The sequence below is a fragment of the Agelaius phoeniceus genome, chromosome 25 (genome assembly GCF_051311805.1).
Source record: "Agelaius phoeniceus isolate bAgePho1 chromosome 25, bAgePho1.hap1, whole genome shotgun sequence".
NCBI lineage: Eukaryota > Metazoa > Chordata > Aves > Passeriformes > Icteridae > Agelaius > Agelaius phoeniceus.
In genome coordinates this window covers 1,846,187-1,872,006 of record NC_135289.1, presented here as the reverse complement: position 1 = coordinate 1,872,006, position 25,820 = coordinate 1,846,187, and the positions used below count along the sequence as shown (strand labels likewise).

Sequence of the window (25,820 nt, the reverse complement as noted above, 5' to 3'; positions counted from 1 at the left end):
TTAAGCAGCTGAGCGCAAGTGGCCGGATTTCCAGCCAGCGCATCCCTGCGGCTGCTCATCCGCCCAGAAAGGCCGGGGTGGGGGTGCCGCGGTCCCCGCGGGGGCACAGCCGCCCCGGCTCTGCCCGCTCAGGCATTAACGCCGCCGTCAGCCCGGATTAATTCTGCCCTGGGCTCCCGCCGCAGCTGCAGCGCGGGGCTGGGGCGCACCAGCCCCGTGTGTGCTGCGGGAGGAGCCCGGACACATCGGATCCCAAAGGGAATTTGCAAAGGCTCGCTTGGGGATGGGTCTCCGCACCAGGACAGGTTTGTTCTGCAGGGACATGAGGGAGATGGCCTTGCTGGGGCCAGGCAGGCAGCCCCAGTGGCGCTACATAGTGCTGATGCTCTCGGTGCAGGCTCCAGCCAGCCTCTCCCGCATTTATTTTGTGGGAAAGATTTTGTGAAAGAGATGGGAGCACATTCAGAGGCTCCTTGAGGCTCTCTCCTTAAAATGCCCTTTTATTGCAGGGTGCATGCCCCATCAGTGAGCCCATTGCAACATCAGGCTGTTAGTGACACCCCTCCAGTTCCTCTTCCAGGCTGTGGCTGTCCCAAGGCACTGCAGGCAGAGCTTTCTCCTTGGGTGACACTTGCCCAATCTCCGAGTTCACCCACGATGGAGAGACCAGGCAGGAGGCAGAGCCGTGTGAAATACTGGTGTGTTTATTGGTTGGCACTAGATTACAGCCCACACTCTTGGCAAACTGGCACCCACCGATTTTATTTTTTCAATTTTTCACTCTTTTTAAAGACAGTGACGGCCTCCCTCTCACACATAACAGAGGAAGCCCCTCGTTGCTGCTCCTGCAGGTGGGGGTGAGGTCGAAGGTACCAGCTCAGACACAAACCAGACAAACCCTCACAGCTCTGACCAACCATGGAGAGTCCTTGTTTTGGGGAGGAATGGAGAAGCCTCAGGCAAACACGCCTATGGACAGGAGGCTGGACAATGGACCCTGGTCATTCATCCCTCAGCTGGGTCTGGGGTCCCTTCTCCTGATTTGGGGGGGACTGCCAAGAGCCCCCCACGTACACAAAGCTCATGGAAGGACTGAGCAGCAAATGCAAAGTGATCATTCCAGATTTTCTGATTTAATAAATATAAAATAGGACACACAGAAAATTCAACAAACACTCTCAGACCTCCCCAGGTTTCTGAGGCAATTCTAGAGCAAATGCATCAAGTATAACATCAAAATTCCCATCTTCCCACCAAAAAAATAAACCAAACCAAAAACAAAACAACAAAAAATAAACCTCTATGGACTAGCACCAAAGAGAGATTTATAAATCTCCTAAATACCACTTCAGTCCAGTTCAGTTTCTTTTTCACCAGCTCCACTTCAGTTCTGTACAGACCCCTACCACTACCCCAGCACAGCACTGCAGGATCTCCACAGCCCAGAGCAGCTGGATTAGTTCATTCCAAGGTTAGGAAAATGAGGATCCCACCCTGTGCGTGTCAGGGGCTCAGGGAGCAGCTGAGGGACACCCCAGCCATGAGGTCACCACGTCCCTGAAGGGCTGCAGCCACCAGATGATGCCATTACTGAGGAGAATGGAGCCAGGAGGGAAAACCCAGCCTGGGAGCAAGAGCAGAGCAGGCAGAGGGAAAAGCTCCTCACAGTGCCACAGTCACTGCTTGGGGCAGGTCTGCCTGAAGATGCAGCTCCATCCCCCCAGCACAGGCTCCACTTGGGAGGGTAAAACTCCAAACCAAGCCCTCACCGAGCCCCGGTGCTTCCTGTACGCTCTGCACAGGGATGGATGCATCCGGCTGCGTGAAAACACCAACAGGTTGATTTGGGATGAAACAGAGAGAACAGGCAGGAAAACCTACAGCTCTGGTACAAGGGGCGCTCGCTGGACCTGTGCAGCCTCCAGGATTTTGATCCCTGCTCGCTGTGGAATGCTGAACGCAGCTTCTGCATGGAAAAGCTGAGGCAAAGGCCCAAAGCCTCTGCTAGATCCGGGAAGGGAACTGAGGATTCCTGACATTCCCTACCCACATTTTTAGCCACTGAATACTTTGTGGCCACACAAGGGAAAAAGCAACACTTGCAGATTCCAACCCCTTTTCAATTTTTCCCTTTACAGAGTTTGCTTTAAGGCACATTCCAGCTCAGGCTGAACGAGCTGCCTCAGTGCTGCACAGGAGAGTAGGGAAGAGCTCACAGCATCCACCTACACAGGAACAGAGCTGGTGGGAATGCTGATACTGCTGCTCCTTCCAGCCTCAAACCCAGCTCCCACCTTCCCCCCAGCACCAGGGCAGACAGCAGCAGGTTTGGGTGGGGACCCTGATGTGCAGCCCCCCTTCCCTCAGCTGGGTGATGAAGAGCAGCCCCTCCTCACCTCACACCCCAAACCAACGTTCAAGACCTGCCAGGAGGGGGGACCAGAGGGCTGCTGCACCTCTCTGGCTGTCTGGGGACACCCTCTGCTGTACCCAGCTCCAGCAGTGCCCAGAGAGCACAGCCAGGCTGAGAGCCAGCTGAGAACTGCTCCCGGGGGATGCTGACACACAGAGTGACACCCCACATAAGGGTCAGGCCAGCTGAGGTAAGAATCCCACTATCCCACACTACCAGCTCGGAGCAGCACCAGTTTTAGCACAGCTGGGACTCAGTGGCTGAGCAGAGAGAGCGAGCAGCACTGTCCAGGCTGCAGAACCAGAGCCACCCTCCCACAGCTCCCCTGGGCCTCTCACAGACAGGACAACGCTCAGTCCCAAACCAATTAACACCAGTTTAGATAAAACCACTCCAACTGCTGGGGGTGCAGCTGTACGAGCTCTAGAGAGAACCTCAGATGCTGAGGAAGATGGGAATTGTGTGGTGCAGGGAGCAGTTCAGGGAGCACAGGGCTCAGGCCTGCTCTGAAATCTGCATCTCTTCCATCAAGGCTATTCCTGCCCCAGGAGCCATTTCCAGTTACAAGGCATAACATCAGCCACTCCGTGGTAACAGCATCAATCCATGCCACATTAAAACACTTTCTTGGCACAATTTATTTTTTCTGACCCAAACAAATAAGCCATTAGCAAGTCATTAACAATATTCTACCCTAAATTGTCAGTTTAACAGCCCTGTAAAAACATTTTTAGTTTAAAAACAAAAGTGTGCATGCTGCTGATATTAAAACTGCAGTTACTCTTTCAGGAGTACCAGCTGTTTTGTTGCAAAGCATTTCCAACATACTAATCTGTACAGTAGAGACCAAGACTCGTTGAAGGCAGTAGATGGCTGTGTCAGGTGCCTCGCAGGGCACGGGGACAGCAACTCTGGGAATTTCTTGGACACTTCCAGATAGAATATTCAAGCCCTTTTGAGAGTTTGGTTCAGGCTGACCAGCACATAGTGAGAAAGGATTGTACATTCGTCTCTAAGTTGAAGTGAGCTGAACTGGTGTAATTTGGGCTCAATTCCAGACGCTTGGGTTTGAGCTACTCCTTGAATAATGGGCTGTTCCTTACGCGTGGTTTTCCATGTCAGCGATCACTGGCACTGCTTTTGGCCTTGCTACTCCACACCGATGAAAGCAGGGAGAACAAGGAAAGGAACAGAAAAGGATCTTAAAATGAACAGCTTCTTGCCAAACCAGCAAGGATACCATTCCCCCTTGTCCCAGGCTCCATGGATATTTCTATCAGATTTTCATATTGTAAGCGCTTCTCAGGAAGAGAGAAAACTCCAGAACAGTGAGTGTTTATTAGAATATTTTTTTGTTAAATAAAGAGCAGGAAAAAAAAAGGAAAAAAAAAAAGTACTGCAGATTTAATTTCACATCTTGGCTCTGCTCTGACAAAGGAGAAGTTACTGAACTCAGCAACCACTTCTTGTCCCAAGCCAGGGATTAATTAATGCCCCTCCCAAAACTTGTACCTGTCCCAACCCACCCCCCCAACCCCAACCCTTCCCCCATTTTATTTCCCAACTAGACAACACTGTTGGCAAATCAAGACAGCATGAAACTTACAGCAATAAAACAACAAACCCCCAAGTGAAGTGTGCCGGCGGCGCATCGGGGAGCTCTCCTGTGCTGCTCCCCCGGGAATGCTGCCTGCAGGAGGCAGCTGTACCTTTCACGGAGGGCACACTTCAAGCACGCTCCACGGTGCGACCGTAAGTGCTGCAGAACCACAGGACAAGAGACTCAACACCTGAATTTTCCCCCCGGGACTTCTCTTCGGGGATGCGCGCGCGGTTCGGCGAGCGCGGTCCCACGCTCAGCACAAACCCCAAGTGTCCAGTTCAGCACGGCGTAAGGCATGTGGACAAGAGAGACACGAGCAGGACGCAGCGGGAGCAGGGACAGCGTTGCTGAGCCTCACTGCAGTTTGTCCGTCCGACCCCCCCTGCAGCCCCGATCCCAGCGCAGCCGGCGCGAGCCGGGCGCTATTGCAGCGTTGCTGAGGCTGTTTGGTTTTGGCCAGCGGCTCCAGACCAGCTCCGTGTGGTTTCCCTCGGATGGAAATGCAGAAATGTCGGTGGAAGCTGCCGGAAAAGCCGCAGGGATGTCTGCAGGGATGTCTGCAGGTGATCCGAACTCTGCCCTCAACTTCAAGTGTCACTGCACTAAATCGGGAGATACCGGTTGGGGAGTAAACTGGCCTAGCCACTAGCACTGTCACAGAATGTGTGTTTTTAAAAAACAGAACAAAAGGCAAACAGATTAATTATGAACCCTTCTTTTCAGAAGCAGACCAGGATTAAAAAAAAAAAACAAAACTCCCGCAAAATTAAAATGTTAGATGCTCCATCTAAAAAAAAAGTTTATACAGATGTGCTGCAAGTAATCCCCACACGGGTCTGAGCAGCACCTTACAGTACAGACTAAGACTTGAAGAGCTGATCTCACATTGGAAGTATTTTAATTAACAAAAAAAAAAAAAAAAAGTGGCTCTGGCTGGGGTGACACGAAGGGGACACTTGGGACACTTCAGAGCACAAGGCAGATGCGGGGCTGGCAGCCTCCAGGCCGTGGAGCGGAGTACCGGGAAAGGGGCACTTCATGCACAAAATGTATCTTACAAAATACAGATCCAAAAAAAAAAAAAAAAAAAAAAAAAAAAAAAAAGCAAAAAAAGCCAACAACAACGAAAAAAAAAAAAATCATCCCACCTTGCACTAAATCGCAGCACTCTGAACACTTGCTCTGCCCCATGCCTGGTGTGAGGGAGGAGGCATGGAAACGGGGAGGGGAGGGAAATCCAGGTCTCAGTCTGCTTTAGGGAATTGCTCTGGCAGGGACCTCGTCATCATCTGATGTCGGACACGGAGCTCTCGGAGTACGGCGTGCTCATCACCGGGGTGCCGTTGTTGGCCAGACAGCCTTGCCTCAAGGTCTCAAAATACGAGGCCTGCACTGGTTTATGATACTGCAGAACTTTTATGGCATCCTCTATCTTAAACCATTCCCTTTTCCTTCCTGGGGGCAAAGAGAGAAATCAGTAGATGCAACAGAATGATGTTTTCTGATCTCAAGGGCCTCCCCCTCCAACTCCACACTGACAGCTCCCCATCCCCAGGGACAGGTGTTTGTTTAGGGCAGGACATCCCCTGTCTCGCATTTCTTAATTAAAAAACCCTTATTTTGCTATTTCTGCAATTTCTAGTCAAGCCAGATGCTTATTTTAAGACAACTCACAACACACACACGAAGCACCACCCAATTTCCATCAGTTTGCAAGTGGACTTCAGTTTCCTGTGGACAGCTCTCAGTTCTTACTCTTTCCATAAAGAGCCTGAGGGAAGTCATGTTCCATTTGCTACAGTGCAGTCACACACCTTGTGGCAACAACAGGTTCATTTTCATTTGGGAATCCAATTGAAACACAAAGGTTTCAAAGGTAACAGGGAATTATTAACCCACACTGCTCACATGTATTTCCTCTAGAATCAGACAGACAGTTCTTCATCTTTGCTTGGTACCATCCAGTGCAAGAATTAAATACAAAATTGCTGCAGAGGCAGCTGGACACTCACTTGGCTTCTCCTGGGCCACAGAGGTGACAAATCCTCAATTTCACCACAGTTTTTTTTCCCCAAGCAACCAAAGGACACACCACTGCAACTTTTCCCAATGACACTCACACAGACTCCAGGTCCCAGAGGGATGCTGAGCTGACCTGTGGTTTGTTTCCATCAGTTAATGCAGCATGCACCAAGCTTACCAATATTGACAGAGTCCTCCCAGTCCTCCAACACTTCGGTGACGATGAGTACGTAAACATAAGTCCTGTGCTTCCTGTCCCGGTTCTGGAAGGCAAAGGGGACAGAGTAACCACCAACCAACAGCAACACCAAACCTTCCTAGGCAGGAGGGCACTGGGCTGCTGCAAGGTGCAAACTGCCCACCTTGGGTGCAGCTCCTCCCACAGCACAGCTCATTCTTAGCTGCTAAAAACCGCTTTAAATTTTAAATTTTTAAATCAGAGAGGTCTGAAAGTGTTGACAGGGACACCCAAAAGTGCAGTTCCTGATCTGTGGAGCAGTGGCTTGTGGACTGATGTGCTCACAATTTAGTTTTTCAGCTGGGAAGGTTTTGACCTGCTTTACATGAGTTTGAAGGTGCCAGTGCCAGAAGAGCAGCAAGAGGAGCCGTGTCTGGTCACACAGCTGTGCCAGGTGTGGCTGTGAGTGCCACAAATGAAGGGGGGACCCCACTCCCCGGCTTTTGGCAGCACCAAGAATATTCAGCCACACCAGTTATCACCAGTGATTTCACTGAAGTGCCCATTGCAAAGATCAGAATTGCTGAGCAGGTGTGTTTTTATTTACCAGCAAGGCTCACTCCACAACCCTGCAGAGCCATTGTTACTCCAAGATGATTTTTTGCAACAAAATTTCAGTGCCCATGTCTGAAACTTACCTCAAAAATTCCCACTAATCTTCCTAACGTCCCTTTCACTCCAGCCTAGGGAAGTTCAAAGAGAAAAGAAACATGCTTTAACAACAGCTCTGTACGTGTTTCCTACTTGTTGTGCAGGACCAGTTCCTTTAGGACAGGAAGCAAACGCTCTAAAATTCTGCTTGTCTTAAACCAACACATTCACAAGGCAAAAAACAGAAATGTATCCTGAGTGCTCAACATCCAAGCATTCCCAGGGTTTTTATTTCTCTTGTTTTCCTACATTCAAACAATTTTGAATTCAATCTGGAGGAAGAAGAAATATTTGAGGAGTTACTCCTTGCATACCAATACAGTCCTCGTGACCAGAATCTCCTCTGAAAGTTATTACAGCCTGAGCAAGGGGAATATTGGCTTTGGGGTTTGGCCATTTTACCCCCTCAAAATCAAAGTTTAAGGAAATAACATATGTGTAAGACATTAACTTACACCCCCAAGAGTGATGTGAAAGCTCCCAGGTATTTCAGGGGTGTCCTGCACACACCTGAAAGAAGCCAATATAAACACAAAATGCTGTGATGTGGCCCTGGCAGCAGGAACTAGAGAGGTTTGGATATAACACAAAGGGCAGATGCACACTGAAATAAAGCTCTTGAATCAAGCAGAGACACAAATTAAGAGATCTAAGCAACAGTTTTGTCTGTTTGAATACTACTGAGGATGTACCACCCCATTACATTTGGTGTCCCTTTGGCTCCTCTCTGCTGGCTCCCTCCCCACCCTCCTCAGCTCTCGGTGCAAAATCCCAGCCCGCTCTCCTGCCCTTGCTTATACTCCCTCTGTTTTATGACTGTAAATGGTTGGAACTCAAGTGCTACAGACAAGATGAGATCTTGCTCCATGATTTAACAGGTCTGAACCAACCCACACAGCCTGGCACATGACCCAGCCACAACTGGGAGGTAGAGTCGGCTCCGTCTCCAGCAGCTGGAACGCATCCCATGAACAGCCCAGGGAAATTGTGCCTCTTGCAGATGGGATACAGAGATATGATTATGCCAGGCTTCTTTTTTTAAAACAAAACAATGCTTGAGTCTCATTAATGCTAAGACAAATTCTCTGTCCCACTGACCAGCTGATGCACAGTCTCGTGCTGTCAGAAAGGAAGAACTTTCTTTAGCGAGACAATTTTCCTGGTTAAGTTCCAGCCTAGTGCATGAACAGGTACCAGAGAATCCAGCCAGAGAGCACCTCCCTCCTGCTGCCAGGCTGCTGATGTGGAACTGCCCCAGGAGCAAAGGGTTTGGAGCTCTCTCACTAAGCAGAAATCTGGAAATCCTTTTGGTAACGCACTCACTGAGCTCCGCTTCTAGGAAGTGAATCAACTGAATCTCCCGTTTCATTTTTGGACACAAGCTTTATTGTCTCACCAGTATTTGTGACATCCTGCTGGGCCCAGAGGTGCCTCAGTGCCTGTGGCTCTGGAGCTATTTCTGGAGCGAGCAGCAGCTCCATGGAGGAGCAGCAATTCCATGCAGGTCGGTGCCCGCTGACCTTTGAGGATTCCACCTCCTCTGCCAACCCTGCTGACCTGGCCTCAGCCCTCTCCCAAGGCATCTGGAATGTAAATGCTTCAAATGCATTTCCCTCAAGGAACTCCTTCAGCACTGGGATTTATTTTTAGCTCAGCCGTGTTCAACAGGCAGCAGAAACACAGGGAGGAACTGGAGGCTTCCACCTTCACAACATACGGACATGAATGCATTAAAAGGTGAAGCAGAATCAAATATTTCTGGAAAATAACTGTCTTTAACCAATGCTTCACTGGTTTCTGGAAAAGGTTGTTGAATTTCTGCTCTCCCTACCTGTAGGCACTGAATCAGATGCCAGGGATTTTGTTGTGATGGTTTAGTGAACTCTCAAGTCTGACTAGAAATAAATTTATCACCAGGCAACTGGCCAACCTGGAGACGAAGGATGAATTCTGCTCAAGCAGCCTCCCAGGCAGTTTATCCCAGCTCTAGAACTGTGCTGGAAGTAGCAGGGGGAGGTGAGGAGCCCTTCCTTCTGTGCTGGTAAAGAGAGATGATGGAAATAATGCTGTCTTCAAACCAGGATCCTCCTGCTCTGTCCTGCCTGGTCTTATTTGCCCAAAAAGGCACAAAAAACGATGCCAAGACAAACATGTCTTGTAGGGAAATCACGTTGAATTATCATCACACAACTGGAGAAAGCTCTAAGCTTTGCTTCACACACAAACTTCTCATGTGCAGTTGTAAATGGCAACATGAAAGAACGGTTTGGTTAAAAAAAAAACATTGGGTTGATTTTATAAAGCAAGTTCTTACCAGAGCCTGCAAAACACATCAGCCACTGCTCCTGGGGGCCAATGCCTCTCTCAGCCTGTTGTCCAGGTACAGTGGATTTTAAAGACAACATACAGGACACCCAACACCCACAGGATTGTCATGCACTTGTTTTTGATGGAGCACTGAATTCCCACACCAGCAGGAGAGCTGGTCTCTGTACAATGGCACAAACAAGCATGGAAGTGGAATTCACAGTCTCACACAGATTTCTAACATAGAAGATGCCCAAGACACCTGAGAAAATAACCTACAGCTGTTATCACTAACAAGTCAAGCTTGGTAACCAGCAAGGGAACTGCCAGGCTCCTCTCTGGGCAAGCTCCCATCTCCTCCTTTCATATGGGCAAGAAAATTTTCTTGAAGAGTTAAAGCACAGTCCCAGGCTCACCCAGGACTGCAGCAGGGTCTGAATCTTAATTTGCAGCAGATGACTCAGGAATTTTCTCCTCGATGGTAAATTAATGGGTGAGACCAGTGAGTGAGGAAGAGGCAGCACAATTGATTTTGTGCCCCTCTAAGCACTGGAAGTGCTGCAATCCTCCAAGTACATGGAGAATCCCAGGAGGATCCCAGGAGGATGATCCTGAACCCATCAGCAGGGGTGGGAGAGCACCAGCACCAACTGCAGGTGTGGAAACACAGGAAAGGATTCCCTGGGAAAGGCACACTCAGGTACAAGAGGACACACAGAGCTGGCAAAATGAGCTTTTCCCCTGCTCTGCTGATCTACATCAGTGTCCAGGTTTCAGAGGAGGAGGAAAAGGCAGCTCTGGCAAGAGCACATCAGCCACAGGCACTGCCAGAGCCAGCTGCCTGCCCAGCACACACTTCGAACCCCCAGTGCACCCAGAGGGGTGGGCTGGGAGCTCAGGACAAGGAACAAAAACCTGGAGGAAATGAAGCTTTACTAGTTCTGCTGCTCATGGAACAACTTGTTTTAATAAAGAAAAATTACTGAAGCCATCCAAGAACAGCAGGTTCAGGTTTCAAAGCTGAAAATAAGTTGGGGTCAGATGCAAAAAGCAGCCTGCAGCAACACCATCTGTTCCTCGGGACAGCTTTTATTTCCTTCCATCTGAGCTAAGGAAAATGTGGGTTGGAATTTCAGCTATTTTACTTTGCTCTATTAGGCTCAAAGCCTGCATCTACTACAGATTACTGCTGGGCAAGAGAACTGTGGTGGAACACCCAAATCTTTGCTCTAAGACCTGCACTACTGAAGGTGCAAATCCCACCCAGGAGGGCTGTGGACATGTTTGGAGGATGCTGATTCCAGGCCAGCTGGGCAAACTCTGCCATCTCAGAGAGGGTCAGACTCATTCATCTCATTTAGTACTGCATGACACCTTTATTTGCTTCTACAGTTGTGAAATAGAAATGAAATTCCGTATCAGAATGAAGAATTTTCAGATACTGCAATAATTTTGGTGAAGTCTGAGTACACAGGGTAAGGGGCAGTGACTTTGAGCCACCTCTTGCACTGGGTATGACCAACTAGGAGGGGTTCAAAGGCCATCACCTCATCATTCAGCTGTGGGGCCTGCAGTACTTTAAAAAAAAAATCTTCCTATTTTAGCACTGAAAGATATTGATATCTGTGTCCTAAATCACTAACAAAATACACAAAACAGGAAAGATTATCTATAAAGCATGTTTAGAAGAGGGGGAAAAAAAAGTTCCAGCAACCAGATCAAAGTACTGCCGTGATGGACTATTCTTGATATTGGCACCAATTGCCTGTTTGATCACAGATCAAGCACAGATTATCTGGCTTTTGACTCCCATGAAAAAAGAACAACCAATGCTCCTGCAGTGTTATAAAATTTGACATTTACTAAGTATTTAAAGGTCAGGATGTGAAGAATGCTCTAAGTGAAAAAGGAACTGGTGCTGAGTGTCACAGATGAGTGTGGAGGCTTTTTTCAAAGTCACTCTATAATAAGTTTAAGGCATCTATTTCTAAACCATGATGTTCACCAGTTGCTCAGACCCATAAAAACCCCTTATTCCTAAGCAAAGAACACACTCCATGAGCACCACGACCTGTTTGAAAAGGGCACACACCTTCCACAAGGTGAGCTTTAGAGCACACGTGGAGTCCCCAGCTCTGTAGGACTGACTACAGCACTTCTCAGCAACCTGCCAAAAATAAGAGGTTTCTTCTGAAGAGGCAGCTCTGCCCCAGAGATGCTGGGTGTCTGCTGTCACTCTGCACAAACAATGCCCAACAACTCCAGTCACTTCCAATTCCATGCAGACAGCAGGGAGCATGACAAGTGTGGGTACCTGTCTACTTTAATACTTGTGCTGGTACAGACTAATAGAGATAAGGACTACCTCAAACTAGGACAAGGACTTGAACTCAAACTGGGACAGAGGGATCACAGCCTTCACTCAGAATCAACATTTCATTTTTGGAACAGAAAGAGGGAAAAGTTAGGTAACTTTAGATGACAATTATTTCTGCAATAACTTGGATAAACTCAAATACATAGACAGTAAAATTAAAACAGTGAATGCAGAAGTTAAAATGTTCATTTAGGGAAGCATGTTTTGGAAAAAAAATGCACACCATGCAAAAGAGAATGAATTGGGAAGAGATAGTCTATTGTCATCCTCAAAAGCCACAAGCAACAGGAAGGGTCACAAGTTCTTACAGCTCTTCCAACCAGCTCTTATTAAAAATTGGAAAAGGCATACCAAAGTCGAGGAAAGAAACCCCACACATTTCTCCCACAGATTTGAGCAGCATTGCTCATTGCCATGGGGGAAACTGGATTTTCCCTCTCCCACCTCAAGCAACAAACTGGAACTTTCTCAGTTAACCTGTGTCCCCATGACTGGCTGTCCCAGGAGAGAAGCAAAGACCTCAAACCTACTCAGAAATCAGCCTCAGCTCCAAATGATCCCAGAACACCTGGATTCACATGGGAGAGAGGGCAAGGACTCCCAGCAGCCTCCTGAAACCCTTCCTGCCAAACTGACAGCAATGAACTGGGAAGATGGGTGCTCCTGTCTTTCCCAACACTCCTGCTGTGCTCCAACAACATCCCCCCTGCACCCAGCAAACAGCCCCAAGCAGCCAGAGGCCGGGGATGTGGGGATAATTCTGTGTGCAGAGCCTCAGCAGCAGCACATGAGCACAGCCCAAAGGGGGAAGGCTCGCCCCCCTAAAGCTCTGCCAGCACCACTGGCAGCTGCAGGGTGCTCATGTCAGCCAGCTCTGTGTCAGCTCCTCCACCTGCAGCACCCACCCAAGGCTGGGGGTGCCCAGGTGATCCCCAGGTGCTCCCAGTGCCCCGAGCTGCTGCGGTTCCGCGCCGGGAGCAGCCGGGCAGAGGTGCCTCGCTGGGCAGAGCTCACCCCTGCCAGGCTGCCAGGGCTTGAGTTGCACTGGCAGCGGGCAGGGCTCCACGTGAGCAGGGAACACCAGCCGGGGAGCGGGATTATCTCAGCCAGCCCAAACCAGTTCCTGCGCGGCCGCAGCCGTGCCAGGGCTCCCTTCCAGGCAGCGCTGTCATGGAAAGAGCGCGGCTCTCCCGGGGCGCCGCTGCCCGCGCAGGGAGTGCCCCTGCACGTTTATTTTAAGGGTTGAGAGGCAAAGCTCCGCACCTCCTGAATGAACCCTGGACTTCTGTATCAAATCGCCTCATTATTAATAATGCTTGGGCTGAAAAGCAGGAGTCTGCAGCTAAAAATATTTCTATTGTTCTGGTTACACTCACTTTGGCTTGTAAAGCTGTTGAAAGGTTGCCGAGTTACTGGAAAAGCAGGAGCTGGGTTACAAGCTGGAAATAAAATTTGCAAGCAGCAATTCCCAGTATTAGAGGGACCTAAAGAGACTTAAAAAAATAAACTTTGACTGTGTAATCTCTTTCTGATAAACTGCTAGATTATTAAAACATCCAAAGAGAAACATGCAACTCGAGATCTGCCACATTTGGTTAGTCCAACAGTCTGAATATTCAGAGTTGTGTTAGACAGCAGCATGTACTTCCAAATAATTCAGGAAAAAAACCTGCATAGACCAGATAATTCAAAAAAGCAGCCACAGGAGAAGCTTCTTCCCAAGTCCCATCAATTAGCTCTTGCTTTCTGTTCTGCACAGAGCCCAAAGATTTATAACCCTCTCAAAAGCATTTTTAATCCTGCCTTATGTAACTGTGAACCTACTTGGCCCTTCCATCTATAATCACGCAGTCATTTCTGAACCTAAGCATCTCCCCAGTTGGTTAATATTCAGAAGCAAATTCTAAAGACATGTTTTACATACACTGCAGTCAACTGCTATTTACTGCCTTTACACTTCTTATGAAAAAAAAAATTGTTCTTCCAGCAGCTTTAAGAGAAAAATGTGCCTTCTCCCTACAGCCCATTGATCTGTGTTTGATCTGCTCTTTGATCTCTTTCCTGAAAGAGCTTCAAGCAAAAAAGAGAAAAGAAACCAACCAACCCATGCACACTATAGGAACTGCTGCTGGTAACTTATGGCCAATTTCACTTATTCACATAAACCTCACTATGTATTCTAAACCAAAAACATACTTAGGTTCTGATATTTTGATTGCTTTTAGTGGCTCCTAGGGGTTTATTTCTACCTTGTACCCAAGTACTAGACAGGTCCACAAAGGCACAGCTGAATTTTGAACCTCTCTTACAGAGAAAACGAAGCAGAGACTATATATACACTGAAGTGACTAGAGCTGAACTTTATTTTCAGTTAAAGGTATCAGGCAAGGACAAGCTCATTCCAACTGAGAGGTTTAATTACATTCCCATGTTCTCTTATTTAGGACTCCGTTTTCCTCCCACGTGGGATGGGGATATCACCAGTGACCCTGCCTGCCTCTCCACCTCAAGGAGAAGAAGGAAGAGTGATGAAAACAAGCCCAGAGAAGCCGGGCTGCCGGGGCAGGGTGAAGGCACTCACCTCCTCACACACCTCGCGCACGGCGGCCACGCCGGGCTCCTCCTCGGGCTCCATGCCACCCCCGGGGACAATCCATCGGTCTGGATGGCGACTACTGCTCACCAGCAGCACCTGTGGGGAGCAGAGACAAATGATGGGCACCCCAAGAGATTGTGCCTCACACACCCCCAGACACCACCCACCCAAGGCAGGGCCTTGCCACTGCTCACTTCTCCCTCAGCCCCATCCACGCAGCCGTGGAAATTCCAGCAGCAGTGACACTGAGGCGCTCCCACACTCTGTGTTCCCTCAGCCACTGCCTCTCCCTGCTCTGATGCATTGCAGGAAAAACTGTCCTTGCACACCAAAACACTCATTAGCACTGGGCACAGCATCACCCACAGCGTGAGTTCACTGCAGAGTCCTCCCAGCTCGGGATACACCTCAGGTAACAACACAAATGCACAGATGCTGCTCAGCACCTCCACCCCTTGCAGAAGTACCTCCATTTAATTCTCCTGGTGCCTTTGGCCCTGCCTGTCCCTGCACTTCTGTCACTAACAACACATCCACGTCCAGGAACTCCTACTGCATTATTTATGTGCAATTGTCCGAGCACAGATTCCCAGCCCCACTGTTTGTCACTTCTTTTGCAGTAGGCACTGAGGATTCAGCTCTGGAGCCAGCACTTGGCTACTTTTGGTTTAGAGGAGGTTGTTTAATGAGGTAAAAGCAAAATAAAAGCCTATATTAAACCTATTAAACTTAAAACCCCCTAAGAAAAGGCTGCACGGAAGGACAGACTTTTGTGAATGAGAAAAATGGTTCATCCCCCTTCCCAGGGAAGATTCCCTGGGATGATTCCCTCTTCCCATATACATGTTTTGTGGCAGGTTTTCTTGAAACAGTATTTTTCATTCCAGGGTAATTCTGCTCTGTAGAAGTTCAGGTTCTGATTTGCCACCTCCCAGCAAGACAAACTCTAACTAACACTCTCAACTGACTACAGACTGTCCCAAAGAACAGCGAGACGCTGAGCTTATTAAATCTACTTGCAATATACCCATGAGCAGAGATGGAAACTTAAAACAACACTAATACTGTTGTCCAGCTCTCTAAACAAAGCTGGTTCATTAGAGTCATCCTGCTGTACTTCATCATTTCACAGGCACAAAGCTCAGAGCCAAAGCGACTTGCTCCAGAAACTTTCCAACATACCAGTCCAATTAGGTTCCAGGCCAGCTGTAACAGTGTCAGACATTTGGGAGTTACACTGTGGAGACACTGAAATCCCAGGCTTTACTGGGGAAACAGTGATTTGCCAGTAGGATATGAAAAGATTTGCACTAATTACCCAAAGGAATCTACCTACAGAACTCAAACTGCCAAAACAAAAACAAGCACAAGATTTCCAGGATTTTTCAGCTGGTTTATCTTGAAAATTCTCTGACCAAACTGATAATGGAAACAAATGAAGGTGCATGAGCCACCTCAGGTCCACAATTCCAAGTGGGATGGTGCCTGCCCCATCCTCTGGGCAGGCTGTGACAGAACAGTGTTTGCTTTGCAGTGACATCCCAAGTGTTTGGCCCTCTCCAAGAGGAAGGCAGAATTCCTTTCCTCCAGGCATCCAGTCCATGTAAAACTCCACCAGAAAGCCATGCCTAAATAGGGAATGTAAACTTCATTCATCCTCAGAGCCCTTGGGACAGCAGCCAGTCCCTGCCAGGCTCCCCAGCCACCTCAGTTTGCCACTGTGCCTCTTCCTAGCACAGTACTTGACTTCTACTCCATCCCCACTCATCCTCCAAAAGAGTTTGGACTCAAATTCCTGGCTCTGGGTCAGTTGGTGATTCTGAGGACAAAGCTAAAGAGCAGGAACAGCCATTTCAAGAGCACCTCTGCTGCCAGGTAAGGAAGCACCAGCTCTGCCACTTCCCATTGCAATTCAGAGCTCCAGCTTGAGGGGAAAAAAAGCAGAAAAATATAAAAAAAACCCTCCAAAGAACCAGATCTTTGAAACTCAGCACAGCACATCTCACAGCCCTGAACTCCTGCCACCTTCCAGGCGTGAGAACAAGGATCTGCTGCAGAATCCTGGACACAGACTGCTCCAGGAAACCTGCTCAGGCTGAGACAATGCCTCAGCAACACACCAGGAGGAACTTCTGGGTGCAAACAATGGTTTGAGGCCAAGAAAATGAACTTCAGCTGCTCTGGCAGTTGAGCATTTTCTGAATAGAATTAACATGAACAACCCTTGCTGGGAAGGAAAAACCTGTCATTCTCACACTTTTATGTAATCAGACTATTTCCTGTTTAATAAAAAGGAAATCCCATTAAGAGAGTGCAGGAAACAAGCCCTACAAGGTCATTCTTTTAAAACAACTTCAAACAGGATATTGCTACCAATGAGCTCTCCCAAGACAAAGGGGTTGAGTTCCAAAGGAGGGGGAGACATTGCTGTGTTGGAAAAAACCCACACTTCCAACACCAGTCCTGGATCCAGAAACATGCAATGCATTCAGAGGGATCAAGGAAAAAGTTGTCATCATCCAAATCCCAAAAAGGTTTGGGTTGGAAGGGACCTCGAAGCCCATCTCATTCCATTCCCTATCACTTTCCAGTAGACCAGCCCAGGGTACAGCTGGCTTTTTAGCTCATTAACTTCTATATTACATAAATAACTTTTATTTTAATACATTCTAAAGTACTTAATTTAATCTAAACAGCCATCAAAAAATAAACCAAAATTTAGTTATGTTTTTAAATCAGGCTAGAACATGTAGGAAGGTCAGACATTTCTATTTTATCCTTGCCAGGCAACTGTGTTTAAAATGGCTACTGAGACTCTTGGCCTGCCAGGAATTTTGGAGTTAGATTTTGGAGCCACGTCCTGCAGACTTTTTGGAAAAGCATTTGCAGGTAATACACATGTCCCATGGCCAAGTTGTGTTTTCCAGGATTTCAAAGACAATGATGTCATTTCAAAGCAGGGAAATGAGCAACACAAGCCTCTCTGGCAAGGCAGGAGGTGGCCCTGCTGAAACTCTCCCACACAATCCCCCACAAAAGAGAAAGTTTAGAAAAATAAGCCAAGTTTGAAGTGTGCAGCAGGGGCTCGAAGCAGAGCCTCGAGGCAAGAACGTTCAAAGCTGCACACAACAAACAAACCCAAACAAACCTGAGCAGTACTAACCCTGCCTGGAGGAGACAGGAAACACACCAGGACATCTAAGGCTGCCCAGACAGCCACATGGAATAAGGAGCTCCATGGGAAAAGGGGGAAAGAGTTTGTCCCTGGGATGAATATGGGCATCCCCCATACACAACACTTTAAAATAACTGACACAAACCACTGTATCCACATGGAGGGGTTTTTCTGTCTTCTTTTCACAGGAATAATGGGGCTCTGCAAAGCAAGAAGTGGGCAACCAGGATCAGGCAGAGAATTAACTCCCCATTTGTGGAACAGAGGAGCAGAGATTCCCAGGTTCTTCCATGCTATAGTGGATTTAAACAACATCCACCACCCATAAATAAAACAAGAGAGGCTACACCATAAGGAACACAATTCCTCAAAAGAGGCTCCACAGCAGCACTCGAGCAGACAGAAAGGGCCACAGCCCCGTGAGGAGATGGGCCACAGCAAGAGTAGAAAATGAGCTGAGAACCTTCCAGACTTCCAGGGAAAGCCAGTGCTACCCACCTGTGCCAGACAGGGCCTGGAGAGCTGGCAGCCAGCACAGGGAACAGCAGGCAAGATGTTAAACCCAGGGCCTGGCCCAGCAGCCTCCTGCTGCCAGGAGCTGATCCATAGCTGCTGGCTCCTGACACTGCCTTACAAGCTTCCCCTCAATATTTTCAGGCTTTCCCTCAATATTGACATGCTTTCTATCAATACTGTCGTGCTTTGTATCAACATTAAGCTATAAATCACACTGCTTGCACAGCAGCTGAAGCACAAACCTCCCAGCACTGCACCTCATTTCCCACTCCAGCATCATTTATCAGAGCACAGCCTGCAAGGAAACTCTGCTGCCGCAGAGGCTGCAGGAGCTGGGAGGAGAAGATGGCTGACTGCAAGGCTTTTGCTGTTCAAGCTGCCTTTGTCTCAAAGTTTCAGTTTAAAACGAGTGTGGCTCTCTCTCAGGAGCTGAGCTGTGCTGCCATGTGCCCCATGGCCAGGCAGATCCCAGAGCTGGTGCTGTGTCCAGCATAACAAACACCTTGGGTGCTTCACTGAAAATTAACAAAATTCTCCCAGTCCCCAAATATCAGTCCTGTAATGCTTTTCTACCTGACAAAAGCGGGATGTTCATCTCACCACACCAAATCACCTCTAAGCCCTACAACCACCAGCAAGGGGTGAGAACTGGGGGAGTAGGGGGAGAAGAGGGACACTGCTGTCACTAAAGCTGCACAAAATTCATCTCATTTCCCTGGCAGCAGCACAGCCTCCATGACTCCCCAACAAATCACGTGTTTTGCCAAACTGCAAAGGCAGCTTGCCCCAGGGTGCACGCCAGGGCTCACGGGAGGGCTTCTCCCACCCTCTTGCTATTCCAGGCACGTTGTGGAGCTCGCACATGGTGGGAGTGAATCCAGCCGTGGGTCAGCAGGGCTGCAGCCCGCCCTGCACCTGCCAGGGCCAGCAGCTGGGACCACAGCGCACACTCTCACCAGAAATCCCTCCCTGCCCATAACAGCCTGTCCTGCCAGGAGCATTCCAGCTCCTCAACAGGATACGTTTCCTTAGACAAGTGTTATTTTTGCACATGCACCTGCACCAGGCTCCGTGGGATAATGGGATTTAACTGATAACGAGGGATCCAGGAGCTGGAGGTGGGAAATTCACGGCAGCACGGTGCAAAAGGGAAGGGATTCGCACTAGAGAACTTGACAAAAGTAAAGCACAAGTTTTGGAACGGGAGCAAGAGGTGAACTGGAAAGAGTTCAAGTCAGTTCAAGTGCTTGGATCGCACCTACAGTCCTATAACCAGAGAGGAAAAAATACAGCAGATTCTGTTGGTTTTTAGGCTGCTGGTTAGAATAACAATAATAAATCACCGTGCTGCTGCTCTGGCTCCAGAGCTCCACAGGTCCTGTTACTGCTACTGCAGCACTCCTGCTGCTTCAGAGCCACTGCCTGCTCCTAGCAGGGAGGAACACAATCCCAAGTCCTCCCCCTCCAGCGAAATTATGGTTTAGATAACCACAGAAATTATCTGCAACATGCCTTCCCATGCTTCAGGAGCAGCTGAACCGCCTGCAGCAGCAGCCGCTGCTTTCAGAAGCCGAGGGCTGATAAGGGGCACTCCCAGAGAGAGACCCCAAACCCCAGAACCTATTTCTGCCTGTCAGAACCAGTTTGGTGACCACTCAGTGCTTACACAACTTGTCCAGGCGCACCTTTTCCAGGAGAAAGGCTGGCTTGTAAAGGGCCTTTTTGAGTAAGGGAGGAGAAAAAGCAATGAGGAGGTATTTGGGGTTTTTACAGAGCCCAAATGACTCTGGCTGTCAGCAGCTGCACACTGCTCTGATGAACCACCCTACTCAGCACGTACAGCATGCACAAACTCTTGGGAAGCTGCTCAAATATAAGTAGTTAATTCTACACACAGCATCAATATATGTCACCTGCAGGAGGAGAAATAACCCCTGAAACATCTGACAAAAATCTACCCAGCAGGTAATTGTACCCCTCCGGATTTCACAGGTGAACGTGGAATTGCTGAGAACAAAGAGTCAGTGTGCCATATCCAGTGGCAGGGACAGGAATTCTGAAACAAATACACACAAAATTTGAGAGATCTTTGACTGGTCTGTGCAGTCAATCCTTCAGCAGGGTTGAAAAAGAACAAGTGTTTAAACTAACAGAGGCCCCGTTTCCCAACCACTGGATGTCACCTACAGCACTCCCACATGGATGTTTGCTATTTGTAAGGTAGAACTGAGTTTGCTAATTTTGCTCTGTCCAAGCAAACCAGGAGAACACTCCTTATTTTAAAAGAACATAAAAGTCCACACACATGGTTGTTTTTTGGGTTTTTTTTTTTAATAAGAAGGGAAAGAGTTGTTTTTCCAGATTGTGAGAGACCAACCGTGGAAAGATAAGGTCCCCTGGCAGCAGCACCCCCAAATGCTGGTACCTGTCTCCACACTGCAGGAGTTTATCTGAAGGGTGCTGAGATGAACAGAGTCAGGCAACTGGGCGTGGGTTTTTTTAAAAAAGACGGGGTACAGAACACACAGGGTGAGGAGAAAAAGGTAGGAAAAGCAGCTCCTAGTCAAGCACTAAATGGATCTGAGGTGGAAGAGATTCCAAAGCAGTCTGTTCTGCAGAGAACAGACACAGCCACCACTGTTGGGTCCTTCTCCACAGACCCAGGGCGGAGCACACCCTCTTTCCATGGTCATCACTTTTCCCTGAGTTGCAGCAGAACAAAACTGACTCAGTTCTTCAGTTTCACAACAGCTCGCTGAGCTTCCAGTAAATGAAGTGAAAATTTAACAATTTTCATTCTTTTGTTGTCTGGAAATGTACAAGAGACCGTGGAATTGCTTGTAAAACTGTTTAGTGACAGCTGCTTTTGTGGGAAGGCAAAACAGTTTTTAAGATGAAAGCCAGGTTTTGCAGAGGTTTATCCATGCTCCTGCTCTCGGAGAACACAACCTACAGATTGTGCACAATCTACAGGGCTGAGAGGGACAGGAGAAGCACAGGCAAGAGATTCACTTCCAAGCTGGCCCTTATCCCACTGGAGATGTGGGAACGGGTTAGCAACAGAGCAGGAGAACTTCACTTGGGTTCAACCACCACCTTTTTATGCAGCAGATGGGAGCACCCAGCCAAGCCCAGCCACCAGAACAGGGATTCTGAGACTATTCCACGGAAAGCAGGATGATCATATGATGCTGGGCTCGCTTACACCGGAGTGGTTTTAGCTGTTATTGGTTTACACTGGAGCCGAGGCACAGGGGACAGCCCAGGAGCACCTCGTGATCCCCACCACACTCGGCGGGTTCCAATCCCGGCTCTGCTGTGTTACATCACAGCTGGAGAGGAAAACCGGGAGAGGAGAGGCCAGAAGGAAAAGAAAAAAGGTTCGTTTGCATTCCAATGGCTTTCCCAGGGGCCACCCGGCCCAGCTCTCCCCCGTGACCACCGTGACCAGCGAGGCTCAGCCCGTGCCAGGGCACCGGCCCCTGGGTGAAGCCTCTCTTCTCCCAGCTCCATTCAGGCCTCAGTCACCGCTCAGAAAAGATTCTTCCCGAGGCATTTTCTCAAAAAAAAAAAAAAAGGCTTTAAAACCGCCCGTGGTTAACGAGCAGCTTGTCCTTTCACAGACACAATGTGGGCATGTTGGAACCTGCTGCTGCCCCAGCAGCAGACCCGGGGCCCAACGGTGCCTCTTTATCCTGTCAAACAGCACCGGAGCAGGGCTCCAGCTGCTGGGGCATGAGGGGCATTTTCTGAGATGTTTCCTCGTGGAACAGCTGGTCCACACAGAAAATATGTGTGTTATGTAAAAACAACACCCTGGTGGCAATGCTGAGGGGCAGGGACACCCCAAGCAATGAAGTGACTCCAGAGGTACCACAGGATTTGGGAGCTCTCCCTCCACTCTCCTTCCATAGTTCTGCAAATATCCCAAGAGTTCAGTCCATGTGAAAAGATGGGAATAGCAAAGTCCTGGTGCCTGGCTGCTGGAAGGTCCTTTGAAGTCTGTTCCCACTCTCTGAATTAATCCTGTTGCTGCCCCAGCTCTCCCTGTTGCCCAAGGATGTGGATCGTGGTTTGGGAAACCACACACAATTTGGGGGGTTTCCACAATGCCCAAAAAAATGTAAATTTTTTTCTCCATTTGAGATTCACGTTGAAATGAATTCTCCCTGCGCTGCTTTTTAAAGGAATATGTAACAAAGGCATCTTTTCAGCCAATGCTTGGGTCTTCCAAAACCGTTCCAGAGCTTTTTTCATGCCCAAAAGCAGCGGCCTCCAAATGCAATGCAGAGACAATGTGCAACCTCCAGCAGCATAAGGAAAAAATAAATCATTTAAAAACTAAAAAAAAAAAGAACAAAGTATTTTTCTGTTAAGCCTCTTTATTTGCAAATGTAACACCAAACCAAGGACATGGTGTTTTATCAATCTCCAAGGATTGCAAAGATTTCAATGAAAAATATATCAGTGAACTGAAGAGTCAGAGGAAAACACCTAAACAGAAGAAAGCAGCCTCCTCTGTAAGAGTAAACAAAATTCTCTTATTCCTTATTGTCCCTTTACAAACTTTTTTTTCATTCAAGAACTAATGAGGGGTTAAAAACAGGAAAAAAAATGGGATTTTGAATTCATAGCAGGAAATGAAGAAAAAAGGCAAGACCAAAGTTCTACTATTTCTTAAGCACTTAAAAGGAACAGTAATGAGAAACAGCCAGTCCCAGGAAAAATCCAACTTTAATATAGAAAGTTTAATTTATTTATCAAAACATGCTTCTTTTCTTCTCTCTTTTTTTTCAAACACTAAGCTTTTAATAGCTCTTTAATGTACATACTTTGGCTCTGGCTCTTTCTCCCCTCCCTGGAGAGACTTTTTAAAGAGATCTCAATTTCCACTTAAATAGAAGCAATCAATAATAAAATACGTCAGTAACATTAAAAAGTATTATTGTCCAAGAGCAAACCAAGAAATATTTCACAGCCATTTTATATTCTGTACTTAAATGTGTACAGGTAACACCTTCCTTGCTGTAAAAAAAGTGCAAGTAGCAGTGAGTGGACATCAGTCAGCTTCTCTCAAAGTTTATTTAAAACAAATGAGAATGAACCCAAGAAATAATTAGAAAGGGAAATTAATAAGGTGCCCTGCTTGCTGATTTCACTCATTGAAGTTTAACTTCAATGCCTTTTGGCCAGGGCCAAGTGCAGGATCTGGGCACAGAGTCCATCCCAGTGGGGTTAATTCCATGGCATTGGCTAAGAACTTTCCCAGATGTATTTGTGCCAAGCCCCCTTCCTGGGCAGCTCCTGCAGCAGGGCTGTAACAGGTGGGAACAGAGGAGGCAGTTTCAGCTCAGGGTTCAGCTCCCAGGTACCACACACAGCCCTTCAAAGGCTCTGAGATCAGACCCGTCCTTCCCTGCCTCATTCCTCACCTGCAGCGCACGGAGCACATCCCGAGGAAACCACCCCAGCTCGGAGTGCAGCCCTTCCACAGCGACCACTGCTCCCTCCCCGAGCTGTCCCAGGGCAGCAGAGCCACTGCCAGCTGTCACTGCAAGCTCAGGGATGAGGCCACCAACAGCGACCACAGGGACAACGAGAGCTCAGCCAGAGGCTCCACTGCCCTGCACACAGAAACCTCCCCAGAGCTCACAGACCCTCGGGAATGACCCAGCACAGGGAGCCAGCTCCCTCAAACCCTGCCTGAAACCAGAAACAGATCGTTCTCCTCCAGCTCTTACCTGGAAACCAGAGCCTGAAGGAGTTTAAATTCAATCCACTGTAGGTGGAGACCACAGCAGAGACACAAGTGACACAAAAGTGGTTTTAAATCTCAGCCTTACACCAACCTGACAGCTGAGCCCGCTGGAAGCATCCATCCCACGCCAGCGTGCCTCGGGAACGAGTTCACTTTCCTCCTTGGACCTCCTGGGTCAGCACTGTGACACTGCCACACAGCCTGGTGTCCCAGCACAGGGAGGGCTCTGACCCCTGTCATTAACACACCTCGGTGTCCCCAGCACCACGAGGGCTCTGTCACCAGCTCCCACGGGCTGGAAGGATCAGCTGGAGCCTGTGCAACACTGCAGCCTGAGGTGTGTTAAAATAAAACTCACAACCAGTCACATGCTGATTGCCTCAGGCACCTGTTAAAAGTACTTTTCGATCCTAAACCACCCTGCAGTCACACATGGCCAAGCCTCCACTGCTGGAGAAGAGCCTGCAAAGTGCCCCACTAATTGTGTACGATTCATCAGGGCGCTCCAACGCCTCCACCCACCCGTGCTGAGCATCCCCAGCATCACCACACAAAACAATGATGGTCCTCTTCACGGTCAGTCCATAAATTTCCTGGAAGTCCGTGGGAAGGATCAGTTACACTGAACGCTGCACCAGCCACACTGCTGTCATTTCAGACCATTTCTGCTGAAATGCTGACACTCCTCATCACGCCAGCACAGCTACAAAGGGCTTGTGCAGTCTCCTTCACGTTAAATAATAACTGGATGTATGCTAATTGCCTTTCCTCCAGTGAACTGTCTGCATTCCCTTCCGATTTCCTGTAGCTACAAATATGATAATCAGGAGAACAAAGACTTTAGCACAGCCACCCGGGCACAGCAAATGCAGTGGAGTGTGTACGCCTGACTCCAGCAGCAGCACAGAAGGCTGACCTGCAGCCTTGCTGCTCTGAGCACCCCGAGCCCACCTTCAGGAGGTGTCAACAAAGACCGGTGTAAAATCGCACGTCGGAGCGAAGTTTCTCACTGTAACTTCCCGGACAATGCAGCCCCTTAGCAACGCGGCCGCTCTCAAACCAACCAATCCACCTTTAATTCCCACTTCCTCCCAAACTCTCTGGACAGCAACTTCTGGCACTCCATCAGTCCCCTTTTATCCCAGTTTCTTTTTATAAATCCAAGGTCAGGTTTCCTCTCCCATCTCATGTGATGTGCTGGACTGAAGTTCTGCCAGCGTGGTGGGTCCCCAACACTGCCAAACCCCCTCCCGCGCTCCCCTCAGCCCGTCCCGCCGCCCACCGGGCATCTCCCCGGCTCCGGCGGAGAGCAGGAGCCCAGTGGGAAGCACCAACTCTCCCAGCGACGCTGAACGACGCCTGTTAAAAATAAAACCCCGCTGGGACAGAGTCCCCCCACCCCGGGCGGCTCGGGGGTCCCGGGCCCGGCCTCGCCCCTCACCTCCTCCTCGCTCTCGCTGCGGAAGCACAGGCAGGCCGCCCGCTTCTTGTAGCCGTCCCCGTCGTAGGTGCGCGTCTGGTTGGACTTGAGCTTCATCATCCTCCGCTCCGGGGGCGGCGGGGCCGGAGGACGCGCGGCCCGGAGGGCGGGGGCGGGCGGGACCCACCGGGCGGCGAAGGACGGGGGGGCGCGGAGGGACCGCCTGCCCGCGACAGTCTCTTTCTGGGTCTCGCTTCGTGGGTCTCGCTACGCGCTGCCTCCCTTCGCCCGCCTCACCCCTGCCCTCGCTCCCGGCCGCGCCGCCGCCACCGCCCGCGCTCCGGCCACCGCCGACGACGACCGCGCCGCCATCTTGGGGCTCGCTACGCAAACGGCGTAGCGCCGCGGGGCGGGGAGGCGGCGTTGCCCCTGCGGCCTCACGGCGCGCCCGCTACGCCAAGTGCGCAGCGCGACTTCCAGAATCGCTCCCCCCTCGCCGGCGCCGCCGCCACGCCCCCGCCCCGGCTCGCGCGCTCTGCGCCAGTGGCGCACGCCGCGTTCGGGAATAGGACGGGAGGCGCAGAGCGGCGGCGGCGGCCGCTCGGCCTTACGCAAACGGCGCAGGGGCCGGGCCGGCCGCGCGCACGTGGCCCCGCTGTGACAGCGGCTCCGCGGGGACCGCAGCGCCCGCCCTGCGCCGCGCGGGGGCGCTGCAGGCACCGCGCCAGTCCCACCCCTCCGGTG

At 49.5% G+C, this 25,820-nt stretch overlaps 1 protein-coding gene across 5 annotated transcripts; it reads right to left on the bottom strand.

The window, feature by feature from the left end:
- Positions 1-1,111: 1,111 nt before the first annotated feature.
- On the bottom strand, positions 1,112-25,650 carry NUDT3 (nudix hydrolase 3). Of its 5 annotated transcripts, none has more exons than XM_077190647.1 (5): positions 25,098-25,506; positions 14,193-14,303; positions 6,915-6,959; positions 6,217-6,301; positions 1,112-5,471 (listed from the first exon to the last, which is right to left on the bottom strand). In XM_077190647.1, the coding sequence occupies exons 1-5, from the start codon at positions 25,194-25,196 to the stop codon at positions 5,302-5,304; spliced, it is 510 nt and encodes a 169-aa protein (XP_077046762.1). In that variant the 5' UTR covers positions 25,197-25,506; the 3' UTR covers positions 1,112-5,301. The 5 variants fall into 5 exon arrangements, with proteins under 5 accessions (XP_077046762.1, XP_077046764.1, XP_077046765.1 ...); XM_077190649.1 differs by lacking the exon at positions 25,098-25,506 and adding an exon at positions 23,748-24,002; XM_077190650.1 differs by lacking the exon at positions 25,098-25,506 and adding an exon at positions 14,675-14,696.
- Positions 25,651-25,820: the final 170 nt, after the last annotated feature.